Below are 19,600 nucleotides of genomic sequence, written 5' to 3'. Positions count from 1 at the left end.
CGGTGCGCTTGCAAAACAGATAGCTGAAGGTGAGTAGAATGCCACGTGAATTACACGGTCAATGGCAGGATTATACCCACAGTGTGCTGCACAGTTGGCCACACTCTATCAGTCTATGGTTGTACTCGGCAGCTTTCAGGTGAGAATGTGTCGAACTGTTTGAATGTGAACAGAAAGATCCAGTTGTGAGTATCAAGTTTTTAAAGTAAGTCAGGAAATATCTTTGAATATGATCACCTGAACTTCTGTCTCTCTCTCTCTGTTGCCGTTGCAGGCATTCTCCTGATGATGGCGCTATGCGAGCAGGTGCATGTGTACGAGTACATTCCCTCCATGAGGCAGACGGACCTGTGCCACTACCACGAGCATTATTATGATGCTGCCTGTACACTGGGTGCCTACCATCCCCTCCTGTTTGAGAAGAGACTGATCCAGCGGATCAACACAGGCCCCGTGAGTGACCTTAGGAGGAAGGGACGGGTCACTCTTCCGGGCCTCAGCACCGTCAACTGTGACATCTGAGATACATAACCTGACCCTCTGAGTCCGAAGACACACGCACACACACACACACTCCGGCCTTTTCTGGCTGACTAAGGGAGAGGTGCAATAAAACCACTGGAGACGAGGAGGCTGGAGCTTACATGTTTCAAATTAAACCCATGAAGAACATAAGCCATAGCCCTCCAGGGAGGGATCAACATGGAGGCTTCTGAAAGAACTTTACTAGACCAGAGACTGGCAGGCAAAGTCTCCCAAGATGAAGCTGAATAAGAAATGACTCTCTGCTTTAGCTGAGCCACGTTAGCTGTGGAGCTGACTAGGGTAGCAACAGATAAGTGTTTTTAGATAGTCAAGTGATTTTTCAATAACTGGGTGTTTCAGTGGTGTAAACGGTGTTTTTCAATATAATGGGTGGTTCTCCGCTCAAAGGGAATGCCACTGTTCAAAACGGTGGATGTCTGTGATTTTATTTTTTACTGGTGCAAAGGGTTGTGAATAAGCAAAGAAGTCCTCCACGCTGAATGTCATAAACGCAACATACGCTGACCGATATACACACTTTCACACTTGCAGAGAGCGGAAACTCACAGAGAAGACTGCACAGAGACAAAGGCGAGCTGTCACAGCACTCGTATAACTGAGCTTTTCATCGCTCTACAGCAGGTGTTCCTGATCAACATTTCGCTGATATCTTCTTGTGAAATCACAAGTTGTTTCGAGTTGTCACGGGGGGGGGGGTTCTCACTACTGATGTTGTTAAGCTGAATGCTAAATTACTTTCAGGTGCATGTCAGCTTGCCGGCTCACAACCACCAGTCTGTCGCTCCTTGTTCACACATTTAGGATGAGTTCTCATCCAGTGTCAAGAAGCCTGCCTCTCAGTTAATAGCCCACGGGAAGAAAGGCACTGGGTGTCATTTTTTGGATTCATCCTTTTTTTTTTTTTAACTGACGGCGTAATTAAATCAAAGTGAATGGGGCCAAAATGATCTTCAGAACGAAGCGGTGCTAGGAACAGCCGTAGCCCTGTGCCTGTTGGTCGACTGAACCCTTTCCTTTGGTTGCCTTGTCACTGTTCAGGTACATGCAGTACATACTGTGGCAGGACTGCAGTAACTTGGAGTTTAATTGCTCTTAGAGGTGTGGAGCAGGGGATTCTCAGTTCTGCCTCAGCAATCACCAGCCCCGTTTTGTGACGGTCAGTTTACTCTTGATTGAATGTAATTCTACCACTGTGTGTAACGGCCAAACCCTCCCTGGAGCTCACCACTGCAGTACATATGGTCTTTAGGGTTCTTTCGTTGTCATGTAACAGCCTGAAGGCCATTTCCTACAACTATTTATGTCTCATATTTCCTGTATTTTTCCTCTATTATTGGTTTGTACCCGTCAGCAGCTCAGAGTGGAGACGATTATAAAAGAGGAATTTGAGCCGGTAATGTGAGCAGATTTGTTTTGTCTCCAGCTGGGATGATTTTTATGTTTACAGTCAGTCAGTGCCACATCTACAGCAAGCTCGAGAGGTATTTGTTCAGCGTGGAGAGGGAGACTGGTTGTGTGGACAGACAGTCAGAAAAATCTTGCCTTTTTTTAAAAGAGATTTCTTTTGCTGAGTGTGCTATTGTATGAAATGTTCTTGTGCCATTGGTTGTGGTTCCATACAAGATGTGAAAACGTGTCTCAGAAATGTTGCCTTGAATAGTCTGATGTATGTTGAAGTAGATGGCTCTGTAGTAGTACTAGTATGTAGATGAATCTGGGGCTTCACATTACTTGTGGTTGAGTAGGGCTGGGTATCATGCAAAATGTGTCAGTGCTACTACAAACACGGGCTGATGTATTTTTTTTCTTTTACAAAGAAAACCCTTTTCAGGGAACACCTGATCAAAGGAGACAATTTCAATGCTTGACAGTGCGGGTGGGCGATATAGATACAAACCTGTTGTGGTATTTTACATGGCAATATTGATATACTGGATATCATGATATAGTAAAGTTTCTGGAAATTCTGTTGAGAAACACTCAGTTGACAGTTTATTAGGCACACTTTACTAAAACTAAGTCTAGTTAATAAATACAAACTCCTTAAAACAAATGGCAGTGGACAAAATATTAGAAACATCCCAGATATACTGTATCACTATAATGCAGAACTTTAAAATGACTTGAATCAACATCTTTCTTCGTGAATATAGGATTGATTGCAGAGGCGATGCGTTAGACGGCATCGCTTTTTGCTAGGTGGACCTAAACTGGAAACTGAGTGGATATAGAGATACATTAACCAGATGGGAATGACTAATTCAGTGAATTACATACATGACAAGTGTTTCATCACATTGATGCAAAATTCTGTAAATCTAATAATGCCACAAAGCAGTTATTCTCATTAATTTGCAGCTGCCTCAGTAGAAATTGTAAAGAAGTAACTCTTGACTGTTGAGAAACGATCTCGCGTTATATATATCGCCCAGCCCTATTCGACAGCTACGGATGCATTTTGCTCAGAATGCAAACGAAAAAGTCGCTAGCTTTGATACCCAGCCCCAGTTTCTGGTGAATTGTTTGTTTGGCTATTAGAAGAGTCTTGAAACAAGGAACCCGGTGAAGTCAGCAACTGTTAAAGGACTGTAAAGGAGGTTTAAAAAAAACAGACTAAAGAAGTTTAAGGAGGTTTATCATTCATTTTGAATCATGCAGGTTTTCACCTCTGCTGTAGGTCTTATGTTTCTCTGTTGACATCAATGATCAACTATTTTATTGCTTGTGATTGTAATACACTGAAGGTGCAAAAACCCTGAACATATTGTACATGTATATTTCTTAATAACGTTGATTACTTTCCAATGCACAGAGCATGCAAATCAGGATCAGGGCTAAGAGTCTTAAACTGTGCTGTACCGTGCTGCAAGTAGACACCATTGTCATTAATGTTGTGTGGCAATTATGCTGTACGATTTACTTTTGGTGTTTTGAAGATTTTAGTGCATGCTTATGGACAAGGAAATCACAACCAGCTGCGGTGCAGCTATTGGTAGTTCCCTGGGAGCACTTGATTCAGTGCAATGCATTGTGCCAAATTCCATTTTTAATTATGTTTTAGCAAGGTGGGTTGAGGACTGATAGCAGGACTTCGAAGGTGCTATTGCTTGACTCCGGGAGTTTAATTACATTTTTAATCAAGACAACAATTTTATTGGCAGGATTAAATGCGAGACATTATGCGGAAACATGTGAAACATTTTTGCACACTGTGTATTTCATTTCCCCCTCTCCGCTCATTACTCTTGAGGCCTATGTTTCATGTCATGTTTTTACTCAATATTTTGGGAATTTCTGCCCCAAACTGCCTCTAATTGATTGTTCAACAGTTAGGTATTTGGACATTTCCCTCCTGCAGCTTCCTGCAACATAATAAGAGTGAAGGTCCTGTTTCACTCGCAACAGCCTTAGGGTGTTCTTCTTGACTCTGATTTGACGGTGAATTCTCTTCTTACACTTGAATTGATATTTAAATCGACCATTTGTATGATTTCAGCTGTTGTAATTTGTCTTTTTTTACTGTGTAAATAAAGCTGTTGTACATGTCAAGTTCTGCTGTTGGTGACTCACCTGTTTATTCATGAGTATGTAGATGAGAGGGTTGATGACAGTGCTGCTCTTGGCCAGTAGTGAGGGCACCACGCTGGCCACGGGACTAATGATGTTGGGCGGGCCGAATGTTGCCATCATGGCCACAATGCCGTAAGGCATCCAGCAGAACATGTAGCAGGCCGCTGTAGTCAGAACCATAAACAGTATGTGGTACTCTCTCCTCCGGGCTGCAGTTTTTCGGACCTTACCCACCTGCGGATGACAGTCAGAGAGGGTTGATGAAGCTGAGAACTTGTGATCGTTCAGACCCTCTGTTCTTGAGGAGCTCCCCTCACATGAAAAACATTTTGTCAAAGCATGACCACTTTTGTTCGTATCCAACCTTCGTGGCAGCTGGAGATTTTGTTGTTTCACTACAGGGGGAAAATCTTGCAGAGTCTTAAACCTTGTAAACTCTCCCCGTTTGTGCTTTATGTTCTGACATCAAAGATTCCCCAATAGCACAAGCTACAAGTCTAACTCCACAAACAACGGGGACATTTAAAAAAAAGTAAATAATTTGTTCACTGTGTTTCAGGAAAGGGATAATTTAAAGGCACTGACTTGTTTATTCGGATGTACTTGTCCCAAACTAATTGAAACTGTCTGTGCCTTTTATACTACAGTTTTGTGAAATTTTAAAGCATTGCCCATTAAAAAAACTTGTTATGATTTTTATGCATCATGTCGCCAGAGGTTTACTGTGTGTCAGATTTGAGAAAGTAATGTGGGAATATACAAAAAATACATAATAATGAGGGACTTTGATATTGTACATTAGGGTTAAGGTTACTTTAGTGGTGCAAATTCCATGACAAATTTGCAGTTAATCAAATTAACAAAATCAATTTACACGCTGTGAACCTTGAGCTTTTCAGGCCCCTGTGTGCAATAAAAGGCAGAGAAAACAGTTTTAAAAATATTATCTTTACACCGGCTTATTCATCAGTCAATGAATTCAACAAATCTACTTTCACTACTTGTCTCTTGATGTATATTTTGAAGATAATTCATCTAGCTGTATCCTAATCCAATTAAACATCACTCTTTGGATCTCTTCACACACAGATGGCTTTTCTTTATTCTTTCTCCATCCTTCTGTTCTGTGGTTGCATTCAAACATAAAAGGAGTTCAGCTCCCTATTGACACACTCTAACACTCTAAACAGCTCACTGAAGGCAAATGATGCTCAGTTTTAACGACCGCTGGGGATTTAACTGGGCAGGAGCTCGGCTCTGCTCATGGATATAATTACTTCAAAAGCACAAGATAGTTACTCATGCAAAAGAAGTCCAATTCACTCCTATTTAAGAGGGAAGTTGAACCGTTGTAACATAAACCCATTTTCACACAAATATGTGCATATATGCAGTATGCAGTATGCATAAAAATAGTTAATCGACTCCTTTCCCCTTGCCAGTAGTTGAGTATGCCTTTCTGTTTTTGTTTTCTGGTGTGTCACGTTCGACGATGAGTTTTGTTTCTGTCGAGGTTGAAAGAAGTGTGCTTTACGACGATCAGCGAGGGAAAAATTACTGTTCGCTCTGACTGGAGTCTGGTGGCTCTGAGGAGAGCATAATAACTGTATGTTAATAAATTATAATTAGTTTCCAAATCCCTGTTGCTTTTATTTATGAGATATTCATTTTAACGCACGTCACAGAGCGTCGCACCACAAAAGGGGCAAAAAATAGCAAAATAAAAATAGCATGGCGTGTCATGTTTCCATCACTGCCGATCAGAGATGGAGGCGATAAATAACCTGCAAGGGGCTTTGAATGCTTGAGTTGAATGCCATAATTTTCTTGTCACCGTTATTCCCTTCCACATCTGATGATCGCCATCGATTTGTTGGGAGTCAGACGGTAGTTGAAGGAGACCGTTGCTGCATTTTGGATGAATTATATGAACTGAGTACTGGACTCCAAAATAAAAAATGACTCCCCGAGGGCCAAAAAAACGGTTCTAGCCCCTGAGTTTACTTCTGCGTTGTGCGGCCCACTACACATACACATTAGTGTTTCTCTCACTGGACCCTGCCTGCTGTCGCTCAGTTTTGGGATGACATCCCACACTTTAAAATAGCTTTCTTCTAGAATCTGGGAACGTTTTTTAAAACCTTCGAAGTGGACGCAAGGCTGAGTGGCAGCCCTGTCTTCACCTGTCCTATGGTGATATATCTATGATCAGTAAAGGCAAAGTTTCGATGTGCTTGCATTATTGCCGTCCGCTGTTTTGTTCAAGCTTCACAATCGGTGACTCATTGACCGGCTGCTTGGCTAGTTGGCAAATAACTTCCAATCATATTCACACGATTGCACTGAGCAGCCTTTGACACGTCTCACTTTTACTCTACAGATATGCTCAAGCCATTTGCTGCTGTATCTCCCTACACCACCCCAACCACCTCTGTTCTGTGTGTGCTGAGCTTGCACCAGATGGCTTTACCAAGATCTGTTTCTTGACGTCATCAGAAAATGAAACCATTTTCTAAGTCAATGGGTCGTTCCACATGCCCGAGACATTTTTAAATACAGTGGTTGCATTCGGCAAAGGAGGCGCATCCAGTTTCCTTTCCCTGATTCTTCTGCCTATTGATAATAATTGTGTACGTAACGTTAATAATTTGTATCCTCAAACCTTGACTAAGACACTGGAGGTTTTAAACTGTAGCACTAACTGCACAAAATTGAATACACTCTGTGAGTCAATGTGAGGTGAAATTATTAGGTATGAAGATGGACCGCTAAATAGGGACGAGTTAGTGTGCTAAATGACAGTGGAGTCCATTTTCTAGGACTGCACAGGTGATTCAAAGAGTGACTGAACAAAGGTAATTAAACTAATTCAACTAATGTGAGTGGCTCACACAGAGGTAATTATAGGTGAGGGGCACTTTGTGAAAGCCGCTTATTGATACCAGAAGGTTCTTACAAACATTTAACAAATAAAATACAAACAAATGTGATTAATTGAAGAAGTAGCCACCCAGCAGTCACTGCAGGAACATCCCTGGGACATGAGACCTGCTCCTGTGGAGCTTGACAGCAATGCCAAGGGTCCTGCAACTATTCCTCCTTCTTTTAAGGGGTCAATGGTTGTTTACTGTCTTTGTGTACTGTACAATCATCTTCTAATAATCTGGATTTGTATAAAGCCTTTTTAAAAAACTGAGGTCCAAAGTGCTTTACAAAAATATAGGATTAAAATGACAAAAAAAAGAACATAACGATTTGTGGGTTTCTTCCGGCTTTCACCGTCACTGCAGCTGATCTTTCTGAGGTAAGGCTGTGATAATGCCCGGCCCCGACCCCCTCTGCCCTCACCAATAAACTATGTAAATCCCTGGGAGCGCAAAGGATGTAACCTGCTTAAGGCAAGTAAAGACTCGCCCCAAATCTCACAGCACCAGTTGGCGTGCTATGGATACTTAAAATGTGCGTGACAGTGACAATGTATACCCTCTTACTGTCATTGGAGCATACATTGTTTAAGTCGAGACAAAATAAAAAAACAACCTTTAAACCCTTTTAGGTCTTATTGTGCACCTATCTAAAAATATGTGCAAAAAATAAATACAAGTCCAATCATCTTTTTCTTCCTGTAAAACAAGATAAGATGTGTGCTTCTGTACGCTAGTACCAACCAATTTCAACCAATAATATCATGACATTCATCCATCAATCAACAACGTTTAGCGACAAAGGAGGTGTGTACGAAGCCAAAGTCCCCTGTAGCTCCCAAATATCAGAAACCCTCAGCTTGGTCTGACGACGGACCAGCCTCTGGGGGCGAGGGTCTGTTCTGATGTAGCTAGCAGATATCCGAGCTAAGACTTCCTGATTAGCAACTTCAGATGCAATACTGGAGTTGGAGTTGAGAGACTACGTGTACGGCCGGATTGTTTTACAAGTGGCGAGTTAACAAGCTAATTATATAAACCCAATAAAAAGTTACATCATCGTCAGACAATAGCCGGTGGGTTCCCAGATTGCATTTCGGCCAATGGGTTCCAACTCTTTCACGCTCCTCACAAACTGTTAACCAGCATTCAACCAAAGCCTGCTTGAATGTGATTGGTCAATACTACTCACACTACAAACAGAAACCAGAATGCTTCCAATACCAAAATCTTGTCCCTTTGCCTACAGATTCTACATATGAATCTGATTAAAGGGATTAGTAGCTCCCTATCGCGCTACATTCTAAGCCTGCCCACTTATTTTATTGTTTCACTGGGAAATACGTGACTGCACAGAAGCGAAATGTGCTTGTTTCACTTGGACTTTAAGTGAAAAATCTACGTATTTGGAAGATATTCAGTGCTTTATAAGCAAAGTAGGGATTTCTGGCACCTACTTCCAAGGTGCATGGAGAAAACTACTGTATGCCTCGGGTATTTGCTTCTGTTTTGGGTTACATTACCTTCATTCACTGGGGTGCAAGAAAAACAAACCGTCCCAGGAGAGAGTGCACACTATTTGGTCCTGGCAGAGGACAGGCAGACTTTGCTTTTTTCTGGAGATATCCTGGTCCTTAATGAGATCAGAAACCTTAAAATGTCTCTTCCTTGTCCTGTACTTTGCACCCATAGAAACATAGGCTCACAGTGCTCTGTTAAAGGGTGAAGCTTGTGTGAATTCATTGAAGATTGTTATACAGTTCGCCTTCAATCAACAGTAGTGGGGTCTTCCACTTCCACTGCACTCCACTTCACCCCCTTATTACGTGGCTGCTGATTGAGCATGCATTTTTTGTATGTCTTTGCTTTGAAAGGTTTCAATGAATATTTTTCACCAGAAAAATGGGACACCGTTGGAGACAGTTGCAAAATACTTATATTCGAGATAACCACCTGCTGTTCTTAATGAAAAAGCAAACCTAGCCTCTTGTCAAGCGTTCAGAGTGTGCTACTTTGGTGGAGGACTAATTTAAGCAATTTGTGGTTTCGCTTTCAACATCAGACAGGAAAATAGCATACACATTCACGCACACTTTGCTGTCTCTCTACCTGTTTGACTGCCCATAACAGCCTGCTATAGCAGTAGAACATCACCAGCATGGGTAGACCCAGGCAGAAAGTAAAGAGGCAGATGATGTAAGCGTGAGACTGGGCCGTCTGAACCGTCCAGGACACAGAGCAGCTGGTTCCTGCCCCCTCTAGGCCATAGCTGCTCCAGCCCAGCAAAGGGGGCACTGTCCAGAACAAGGCGTACAGCCAGGAGCCCCCAATGGCCAGCAGGGGCTTGCGATAGTTTGGCCCCCGCTTGTTGTATACAGTCAGAGTACTGTAGCGGTCGTAGGAGAGGATCACCAGAGAGATCAGCGACACAATACCTGAGAAAGACAGAGAGATGAAGATATCAGAGTGGGCATCTGTAAGTCATCAACACACTATTTTAGATATTCTGCTACAGATCTTGTTGTTATCCTGTAGGATTCAAATGTCGTTAAAAAACTCTGTGCCAATCCATTCAGTTGATATTTCACTGGATAAATACAGACTTCTCAAGCTGCTGGCGCTAGAGGAAATATCAGGAGATCACCAAAGTCATTAGGTGACCAAGAATGTCCGCGGGGATGAGATTAGAGTCTAGACTGAACTGACTGTCCTGTAATTAATTTAGTATTTGATAAAAGCTTCAAAAGTGCCCCCCAGATTCCTAAAGGCTTAACCCGAGTGAGTGAAGAATGAAAACTGTCTGCCAGAATGTTCCTGGCTTTTATACTTTTTTTGATCGCATTCTAAGTCACTCAGCTTCGACTGGGGTTTCCCAACAATTTTGCTTCCCGTACCAACTCACTTAAGTCCACATAGTTAGAGATCTGTGACACTGAATTTCAATCAACATGTCGCCACTTTCCCACTGGACAAAAAAAAACACCAACATCTGGCTTTTGTATTTAGTGGGAAAGGTTGCAATCAGCATTCATTCCTGGGACAAATGACTCAGCAAAAATGACACCCGGGTGGACGTGCACATTTTCGTCCCCTTTACTGGTTTTGCAACTCTTTGTCTTCTCAGCCACAAATTCCATCCACCTCTGTCCAAACAGAGCTCGAACGTCATTGAATAGGTAACATATAAAAAAGAAGTAGCCTAACCTCTGTAATATTTTCACTGTTTACTAAACCTTTTTTCCAGCGCGTTTATGGCGTAGAAAGTGACACACCAGACTAAAAATAAAAAGAAGGCATACTCGTCTACTGCAATAGGAAAGGAGTCTATATTTCCTATTTTTCTGGGTTTTCCCGTGTTTAAAAAACCTGCATATAAACACTAGTTTTGGTGAAAAGGGGCATTTGTGTGTCTGAAAGTAAAACCTGAAGGATTTGGAAACCGGGTGACTAAACAAATAACCCACCTATAACCACCTTTAAACCTATGCCTTTGTTTAAAGGTGCAGTGTGTACGATTTAGCAGCATGTTGCGGTTAAGGTGCAGATTGTAATCAACTGAAACTTCTACCAGTGTGCGAAGTGTGTAGAAGAACTATAGTGGCCGGCATGAAAACAATAATGGTCCTATCTAGAGCCAGTGTTTGGTTTGTCCGTTCCGGTTTACTGTAGACGGAAAAGGACCTGCTCCCTATGTAGATATCAAACGCTCATTCTAGGGTAACAAAAACACGGTTCTTATTTGCAGGAGATTAAACACTAAAAAAACATACTTATTAGTGTTATATTCCATTTCTGCCAATAGAGTGATTAATCAAATATGGCTCATCATTGCCAAATACATGCAATTATTGGCTTCAACATTCTTTTCAAACGTTCTATTCTGTAATAAGTAGTTAGGCTAGTTTTGCTGTAGATAAAACATATACAGCAAGTCCTCTGTTTCTGTTCCGTGTTTAATACACATTCACACTACATGTACTTCATAATTCATCTCTTAGGCCCATGAGTCATCTTGCTTTGAGCCCCTGAAAGCAAGGTGGCAAGACAAGCAGCCACAAATATTTGTTCGGTATCAACTATCATCTTGTGGCGTAAATCATAAAAGACAACCACAAGATGTTCTTTAAAGACAGTGACATTAATAATACATGACTGTGTGCACCACATGGACATGTACCAGGTCCATGGAGTATGAATCTGACTATAAATGAGAAAAAATACCTTTGTTGTAAAGTGTCTGATGTTGTGTAACTCTTTCTGACTTGAGCGTCAATTCTCATTCTCAGGAAGCTCCAAAGAGACGGAGTACAAGTAAAGAGTAAGGCTGAATACTGTTTCCACCTGTGCCACTTTAAATGCAAGATCCAGTTATATCATCTCTTGTCTGTGGCTTACAGTATAAGTCAAACCTCTCCAGCTCTTCAGCAAACTGTGCACTAGTGAGGCTAAAATAAATATTACAGAAAAGCTGTACCTGTTCACTGGCAGTTCAATTTAGTGAATTAAAATGCCATTTTTAAACTCTCCTTTTGTTGCAGTAAAGAAATCAAAGTCTTGTGTGTAATGATGGTTGTTGTCCTATAAATATTAGTGTCTATTCAATTAACCTTTAGTGTCCCTGTGAGTATTTTTTTGTCACGTGTTTAGTCTGTTTTCCTTCGGCATGACGGTGTTTTAGTGCATGAGTGTGCTTGAAAATGTTACAGTTGGTGCGGACTGTGATAGCGATGTATGCAAGTTTCACTCAAATATTTGTCTTCTTTATCTGTGGCTGATGCAGCTGCAACCCCTTCTGCGACATGCCACTGGTTTCCACACAGTGCACACACTGTGATGGAGCAGCAGTCACCACAGGATCCTTTCACCAATGATTTCACTTATGATTCTGTGGTATTGTTTGTACATTATAAATCAATCAGAAAATGTAACAGTGATTATTTAGAGGAGCTTCAGTACATTGTATTGAGGACTAAAATGGCCACACCAAAACCTGAACTTTCCAAATCCAATGCTGTGACCCATCTGTTGGTGTTTCTTACTCTTTGGACCTCTTGACTTTTTTTTTATTTGTCATAAAGTTACCAACAACTGCCATTATAGCCCTGCGTCTTTTGTATTTGCCATAGAAAGCAGGCTTATTGTAATACCCCATGGTTCAAAGTACTATTAAAATGTACTATTACCATCTGGCATCCAAGGAATGGGGAGATAGAGGGCTTACATTCCTGCATCCCTTGAGAAGAAAAACACGGCACATTGAAACCAGGCAGACAAAACACTTGAAGCATGAAACATACAATAAATACAATAAAATTAAAATATCTTGTGCAGCTTAAAATGAGGTTCCGTACATATGAAGCCACATTATTAAAAGACAATGTGCAACATCTAATGGAGAAACATGCAGAAGATTCTCACATGTGCCAACACAAGATGGGAGTTGCCAGGTCAACCAGCCTGCATGAGTTTAGCATGTAGGGGAAGCTCACACAGAGAATATGCAAATTTCACACATCAAAACACCCCCTCCTGTTCAAACCTCGTCAATGTGAGACACCACAAATCACACCTATATTTTAAATGAAATGTTCCAGAATTAATTACGCAAGATCAAATGGTGCTGGAGAGGCGGAGTGTCAACTGACTCATCCTCCCGTTGCAGAGGCTTCACCACACACTGTAAACTTCACCATACAGAACATTAAATCCATGAGCAGTGTGCTGAGATCAGTTCAGATGTCGCTTTGAAGTTTCTGGTGGTTTGTACGCTACATGCATATCTATGGGGATTCTTTTTATTTGACGAGGGTAGCAATGGTGTGGGGTTTGGTGGCCCTGAGAGAGTGCAGGTCCTCCATCAACTTGTTGGGCAGACAGAAGAGAAGCCCCTTGTGAGTTATTCAGATTGCCACCTCAGATTTACGCCTGTGTTCGGTTGTATTAAATTGAAAACCCATCTCCAACATGGTATTCTTATTTGTTTTTGGGGGGAGGGTAAAATATTCGGTAGCAATCTATAACACAATGATATGCTCATTCTAGCTCAAAGGAACTAGTATGACTTTGGCTTTAAAAGCAAAACAATAGGCACCCAGCGTTTGAGCAGTGATTAGGAATTAACCTATATTGCTTGTCTAAAGTGGTCAAGCCAAGTTTATTACTCAGATTGGGTCTGATTCTTGTGAAACTACAGCAGTTTCAGGAAATTATTATTTTTTATATAATTAAAACTATGTATTCCTGATTTATTTTGAATGACTCGTCTCATCAGTCTACACAAAGGACACACAAACTTGGAAGGAAACGTATTCAGAAACAGAGTCGCTGGATAAAACACATCAGGTAAGCGAACATTATATTTGTGCCAGCAAGCCAAGGTAACGGCCGTGTTAGTGTTGGTGACGTACGTTTTGCGAGAAGAGAAATATACTTCACTGAGCGGTTTCACACAAAACTAAATGGTCCTACGACTTTCTTCTCTTGCAAAACAATCTTTTAAATTAACAAACGTCACATGTGTAATTCATAGAACAAATCAAATGGGATCTAAAAATATTTGTCTCTCGCTGTTGACTACCATACATATTTTTTCCTAAATACATTTTGTCAGGATGTTGACTAATCATTCTGCAGAATTAACCTTTGAAAAATATCAAGATTGAAGGTTTTCATTGTAATTGAAAAATAAAATCTTTTGACACATTTCACAGTTTTAAGCACATCTCTTGACTTCTCTTGACTGGTGAACACACCACTTTAGAAAAACTTTTTTTTTTGTGGGCTATTCGCTCCACTGCTTTTCTAAACATGTTGCTGCAGTTAGTTTGAACCCATCTGTCAATGTATATCCACTGATGAAATATTACTTTACTCTCACTTATCATAGTCAACTCTCCGTAAATGGCTGGAAAACTCAAGACTTTGATATTTGCATCAACATGATTGACATATCCGTGGACAGGTGTTGTCCTCTGGCCAGCCCACCACATCACCTTCTGATGAAAAACCCACACATGATGGATGTTCTGTCACTCTCACTCTGGCCATGTGAAACCGACTTGTCATCGATATGTTGTTGTGACCTCCGCCTTACTGCTATCATTTTTCATGCCACCATCTGCAAATTGCAGGTTTTAGCTGCTTAAATGTGCACGACAGCCCCACTGCCTTCCATCATGTGTTAATCATAATGCACCCATTGCAAGATCAATGATGACCACGCACTGGCACTGTGGTGTTTTGTGTCCGTGGAATATTTTAAAAGGATCTTAAGTCATTTTCCATAAAAGTCGCTGTGGGGACATGTGTGCGTAGAAGCAGTCACGTTGATAGTAAAGTCCCAAGGCTATGTCGTATTTTTGTGCAGTTGGCAAACGTATCCCAAGAGACTATAAATCACTCAAAATGCTGTGATTTGATTGAGGAGAACAGTTTGTTGTCTCTTAGCAGAGACATGTTTTGAGCCATGCAACTCTATTTTTAACAAGAGTCTATAGCCATGCTGGAGGCCTGTGGGGCTGTTCTTGGGCACAGCAGGATCACCAAAGTGATGGCAATTTATCCTTAGGGCGACATGAATATGTGTTCCAAATGTCATGGCGATCCATTCAATAGTAGTTGGGACATCATTTAAAACCACAGATTTCAACCTCTTGGTGGTCTTAAAGGAAAAGACCAGGTAGGATTTAAGCTCTGGAGACTATGAATGTCAGTGCATAATTTCATGGCGATCCATCAGAGAGTTGTTAAGCTATTTCAGTCTGAACCAAAGTGGTGGCATTGTCAGAGCGCATGGCTAGAAATGACTGGAAAATGACTGAAAACTCACTTCATGCCATAACACCTTGTCTCAATAGAGCTGTTGCGTTTTTGCATTTGACAAAATCTTTTAACTGAATGAGATGTTTTTTGTTGGAGAATGCATTTGACATCTGTAACATCTGTGAAGCTGCAGTAAATCAATTGAATAAACACAGGTATTAGTCATCCTGCATCTTGCTGGTTTCTGGCATTCTCTCTTCCTTCAGCTAACCAGAGGTAAAAAGATGTTTAAACGACCTTGAGGGTGGTTCTATGTCTTCACTGCTCTCTACAATATGAATAAAATCCTTTGCAAGATGTGTTTTGAATAGATGTTGATGAATGCTGATATTACATGATGGGTACGTTTTTCTATTCCAGCAGTGACGTGGAGAAGCAGCTCCTCCGTTATCTCATCTGAAGGACAGACAACAGGGTGGGGATGGTGGCAGGCAGATTTATAGATGAATAAATGAATCATTCAAGGCAGGCATTAATATGGGTGTAATAATTGTGAATCATGATGTGAGATTGCCTGCGAATGTTTTTGTTTGTGTACATTTAGGCATTACACGCGGCAAAGCAGTTTGACCGCGAGCCGTCACGAGCCAGGAAAGTACACAGCCTCGGAAACAAACAATCCAACTTAAATACACTATTTGTTTTCTAATGTGACTTTTATTGGTCAAATTTTGTGTGAAGAAAATCATTTACTTATATCATTTATTTGTATTTAAAAGATGAGAATGAAAAGAAAAAAAACAGTGAACTGTCACTGAGTTTAAGGTATAAGGTATTTCTGAGAATGTCAAGGTTACATTTGCTTTATGTAGTTTGTTCACAATGGAAGAAATATTAGCACAAGGAAATAGAAAGGTTGGTTTAAAAAAAAAAATACAATGTCTTTTTTTTCTCTGCACTCCTATCAGCTTGTATCTGCATCAGTGTTAATCTTACATAAAGGTTAAGAAACGAAAGCTCTTAATATTCTTATTGCCAGTATGACAATATCTAAATTTAGTCAGCATTGTTGTGATAGATAGATAGATAGATAGATAGATAGATAGATAGATAGATAGATAGATAGACAGATAGATAGACAGATAGATAGATAGACAGATAGATAGCTAGACAGATAGATAGATAGATAGGTACATAACCTGCTTTATCTCTGAGGAAGGCAGGATTAGATCAACATGCTGCAAAAACAAAACCTGCAGGCTACATGAGACAAGCATTGGATGTGTCGACTGGTACTGAATCACTGGACAGCGCACTTCATTAGATAAGCAGTGTATTCAGCATTCAGCCCCATGATGAGCCCAGAGGGGGACTAAGTCAAAATACACCTGCTGATTTGAAAAACAGAGTATAAGAAATATACTTTTTCTTTTTTTCTTTAAATAAAATGTAAATTTCGTCTCAATCAAATTTCTCTTCTCTTTTCTTTATCAGTAAGGCATGAGAAAGCACAGCAGGTGAATAAACAAACAAAGCATGCAAGCTCAACGAAACATAAATACATTTTACCGCCAGATATGAGAGGGTGGAGATACTGTTTGTGAGGACAGAAGAAGAAATGAATTGTGCAAACACAGCACGAGCTGTTATCCAACTGACCGGCATTAGAGAATAAGGCTTTCCTTTACTATATATTTCCTATTGTTAAAATTGTTCTTTTAACAAGTTCCATTGCTGGAGAGATCAAGATGATGCTGGGTGATGTGAGTGTGCTGGATGCTTGTGAACACGTAATCACATTCACTTCACTGAAGTATAGGAGTACTTATTGTGAGTGATGATGCAAGACTGGTTGTGAATGGTTTTGTTTGTTTGTTTACCTTTGGTCATTACACGCTGGAAAGAGGTTTGACGCCATGCCATCACGTTTAAAAAATAAAAACGTAAAAATAGAAGCACACATGTACAAGTAAACAAATAAAACACAGATAGAGGGGCGATATTTGTTTCGTCACGTTTGTTCTCTGCACTTCTATCCGCTTGTATCTGCTTTAGTGTTTATCATAGGAGATGGATGCTCTTTATATTCTTATTGAAAGCTTGCCATGGCTTTTATATAACCTGAATTCAGTTAGCTAGCTAGTTTAATCCAAGATTGAGCATCCTGAACGTCTGTGAGCAACATTTTCACCTCGTTAAATATGAAGACGTGAAAGCGCTATGCATAGCGTCTAAGCTAACAACCAGAAATGTATAAATCTATATCTCATTTTAAACACATGTTGGATTGGAGATAAGATAGAATAGAAGCAAATAAACACATTCAAGAATCAATGAGTCATATTCTTCAAATGTTAAAAGATGTAGGCATTAAGGTCAATGCATCCAGTTTTGTACATTATCACACCACCTCCTGGTAGACAGACTGAACAGTAAACACCGCTGAAAAGCCCAGACTAGACTGCGAAAAGGAGGCACATTTTTCTTTGTGTGGCTAAAAGTACAATTCTTTCAGGTGTTTAAATACAACACGGACATATACCAGTTTGACACTTCATGCACAGAGGGGTTGACTCACACAAGGTGTAGGACTTTTGCCCCGAATGTTCAGAAGTAGAGCAAAACATTCTGTTTCTTTTCAAAAGAGGCCAGTAGGATATTTCATAAACAGTATGCTGCATAAATATGCTGAACAGACTGCGATCCCTTTGGCATTTGAAAATTCTGGAAAAGGTCAGACTACATAGCTAGACCAATAAATCAGCCAGAACGATACCATTACAGATAGAACGGCATATGTTGGCAGTTGAGTAACAATAAATTATACATAAATGCCAAATTGGTTTGAGGTTTGAGATAAACAGTGTCAACCTTACATAGTTTGTCCACCAGAGAGCACTGACAAGTGGATTTTTTTACAGTAATAATTCCTGCTAAATCTCAGCTGGCTCCATATCAAGAGAATTTGTTGTGGATACCCAAACTAATACGACCTCTAAAGGAATACTTCACCCCCAAAATTATTATTTGTATATAAATTACGCACCGTGTGTCCTTGAATGAAGCTTGTGCGGTATAATCCAATTCTCATTTATCCAGTTGTATGCTCACTACTTCCCAAACACATCCATCTTCATTAAAACCTTACAACTTGAAACACTTAGCTCATGCTTGTCTAATACTTGTCCGTGTGAGTACTGTTTATGCGGAAGTGTTTCAAATGCTTTTTTGGCAAAAATGCATGTGTGGGAAGTAGTGAGCATACGACTTGATAAATAAGTCATCCATTATACTGGATGAGTGTAGTTGTGTGACATGTTGGTAAAAAGATATTCATATATTTATATAATTTTGCTCTTGTTAGACGCGGCCCCATTAACTTCGATTCATCAAGACTTTTGTCCGCGTTTTGATTATGGAGGCATGCAAGAAAAGCAAAGCTTCTTTAAGAGTTCAAGGTAATACAGGGTGAATAATGGATATAAATCATCATTTTATTGGGGTGGTATTCCTTTAATGTGTTAGTTTTACTACTGCTCTGACACCACAAATACTCCTTTGTTCCTTTTGCACACCTCCAATAAAACAGCAAGAGCTCACATTACTTCTGCAAATTAAAAAAAGCATTTACAACTTGAATTACCTCATTAAATTAATTAAACGGATGGTGGTAATATGGAATTCCATAGTGAAAACCCACTTTTTATACTAAAGTAGCCATTTTAGGTTGTATCCATTGTCAGTAATGTTTAAAAAAAGCCAAAATAAACTTAAAAAAAATGTAGGCCACAATATAAAGTGATATCTTTATAACCTGGCTTATTTTGTGGCCAGTAAACTGTTTAAAACTGATGTAGCTATACTTATCTAAATTATGAATAAGAAAAAAAAAACGTGTTTGTGATATTTGCTACTCTCTAAGATTACTTTCTCGGACAAACCACTTCAACAGCATCACGGAGCATAAGGAACTTACCAAAGCAGGAGTTGATGAAGCCGTACCAGCTGCAGCCGTTGCGCCCCAGCAGCCACTTGCCTCGGATGCTGGAGGCGAAACTGAGCGTGGTGCCGAACAAACACACCAGCATGTCGCTGACGCTGATGTTGAGCAACAGCATGTTCACCGGTGTTCGAAGCTTCTTGAATTTGCAAAACAACAGCAGCACAATGAGGTTATTGAGGAAGCCAAATGTCATGATGAAGCCCAGCATCACCGACAGCACTACGAAGCCCGTCGGAGAGAGCTTCACCCTGCCCGCAGACGCGTCCACCAGCTCCCGGTCATCGCTCAGGTTGAAGCTGTAATTCAGAGCAGCCTGACCGGAAAACATCCTGCTGTCCATTCATCGGAGCTTGTCTTCCTTCAGTCTGGAGCCGTTTTGGTTGTTAAGGTTGGTCACTTTACGGACGTGTAAAGTTTATGAGCAGCAGCCACCTTCTTAAGTCTTTCTCCATGCTGTTTCTGGGACATTGAGACTTCAGCGCTTCATGTCTTCATAACGCACATTCCTCCACTGCTGTTGAGAGCATGAAGCTGCAGGCTCGTTCCTACAAACCTGTCACTGTCTCAAAGGCTAAAAAACACATAACCATAAAGTGCCACCTGTTACCTCAACGCATCGCGCGTACCCGCTTGTCCGGATTTAGCACATTTAAGTGAGTGCGCCAGGTTCTCTTGACGCCTTAAAAAAAATGTTGGCAAGGCTGTCATTAATCCTCACATTTTATGACGCGACTCTACCTTCTCCAAACTGTATTATGTTTGGGGAAGTTTGTCATCTCCGAGTCACCACTTTTGG

General features: G+C 40.6%; 2 protein-coding genes across 2 annotated transcripts in view; one reads left to right on the top strand and one right to left on the bottom strand.

Moving 5' to 3' along the window:
* st6gal2a (ST6 beta-galactosamide alpha-2,6-sialyltranferase 2a) overlaps positions 1-522 on the top strand; it is a gene marked incomplete at its 3' end in the record, with an annotated part of 37,898 nt that extends 37,376 nt beyond the window's left edge. Inside the window, exon 7 of the mRNA XM_079170175.1 lies at positions 275-522. Coding sequence (XP_079026301.1) covers positions 275-522 — 248 coding nt within the window. The remainder of the gene's footprint in view (positions 1-274) is intronic.
* A 566-nt stretch (positions 523-1,088) lies between these two features.
* On the bottom strand, positions 1,089-19,144 carry tmtops2b (teleost multiple tissue opsin 2b; the record flags this gene model as incomplete). The annotated part of the gene is made up of 4 exons (XM_079170243.1): positions 1,089-1,100; positions 4,117-4,350; positions 9,150-9,475; positions 18,778-19,144. The coding sequence occupies 4 exons, from the start codon at positions 19,142-19,144 to the stop codon at positions 1,089-1,091; spliced, it is 939 nt and encodes a 312-aa protein (XP_079026369.1).
* Positions 19,145-19,600: the final 456 nt, after the last annotated feature.

Source organism: Pholis gunnellus, assembly GCF_910591455.1.
Source record: "Pholis gunnellus genome assembly, chromosome: 12".
NCBI classification, from domain to species: Eukaryota; Metazoa; Chordata; class Actinopteri; order Perciformes; family Pholidae; genus Pholis; species Pholis gunnellus.
The sequence above is the reverse complement of the archived record's forward strand: the minus strand, read 5'-3'. Positions and strand labels throughout refer to the sequence as shown.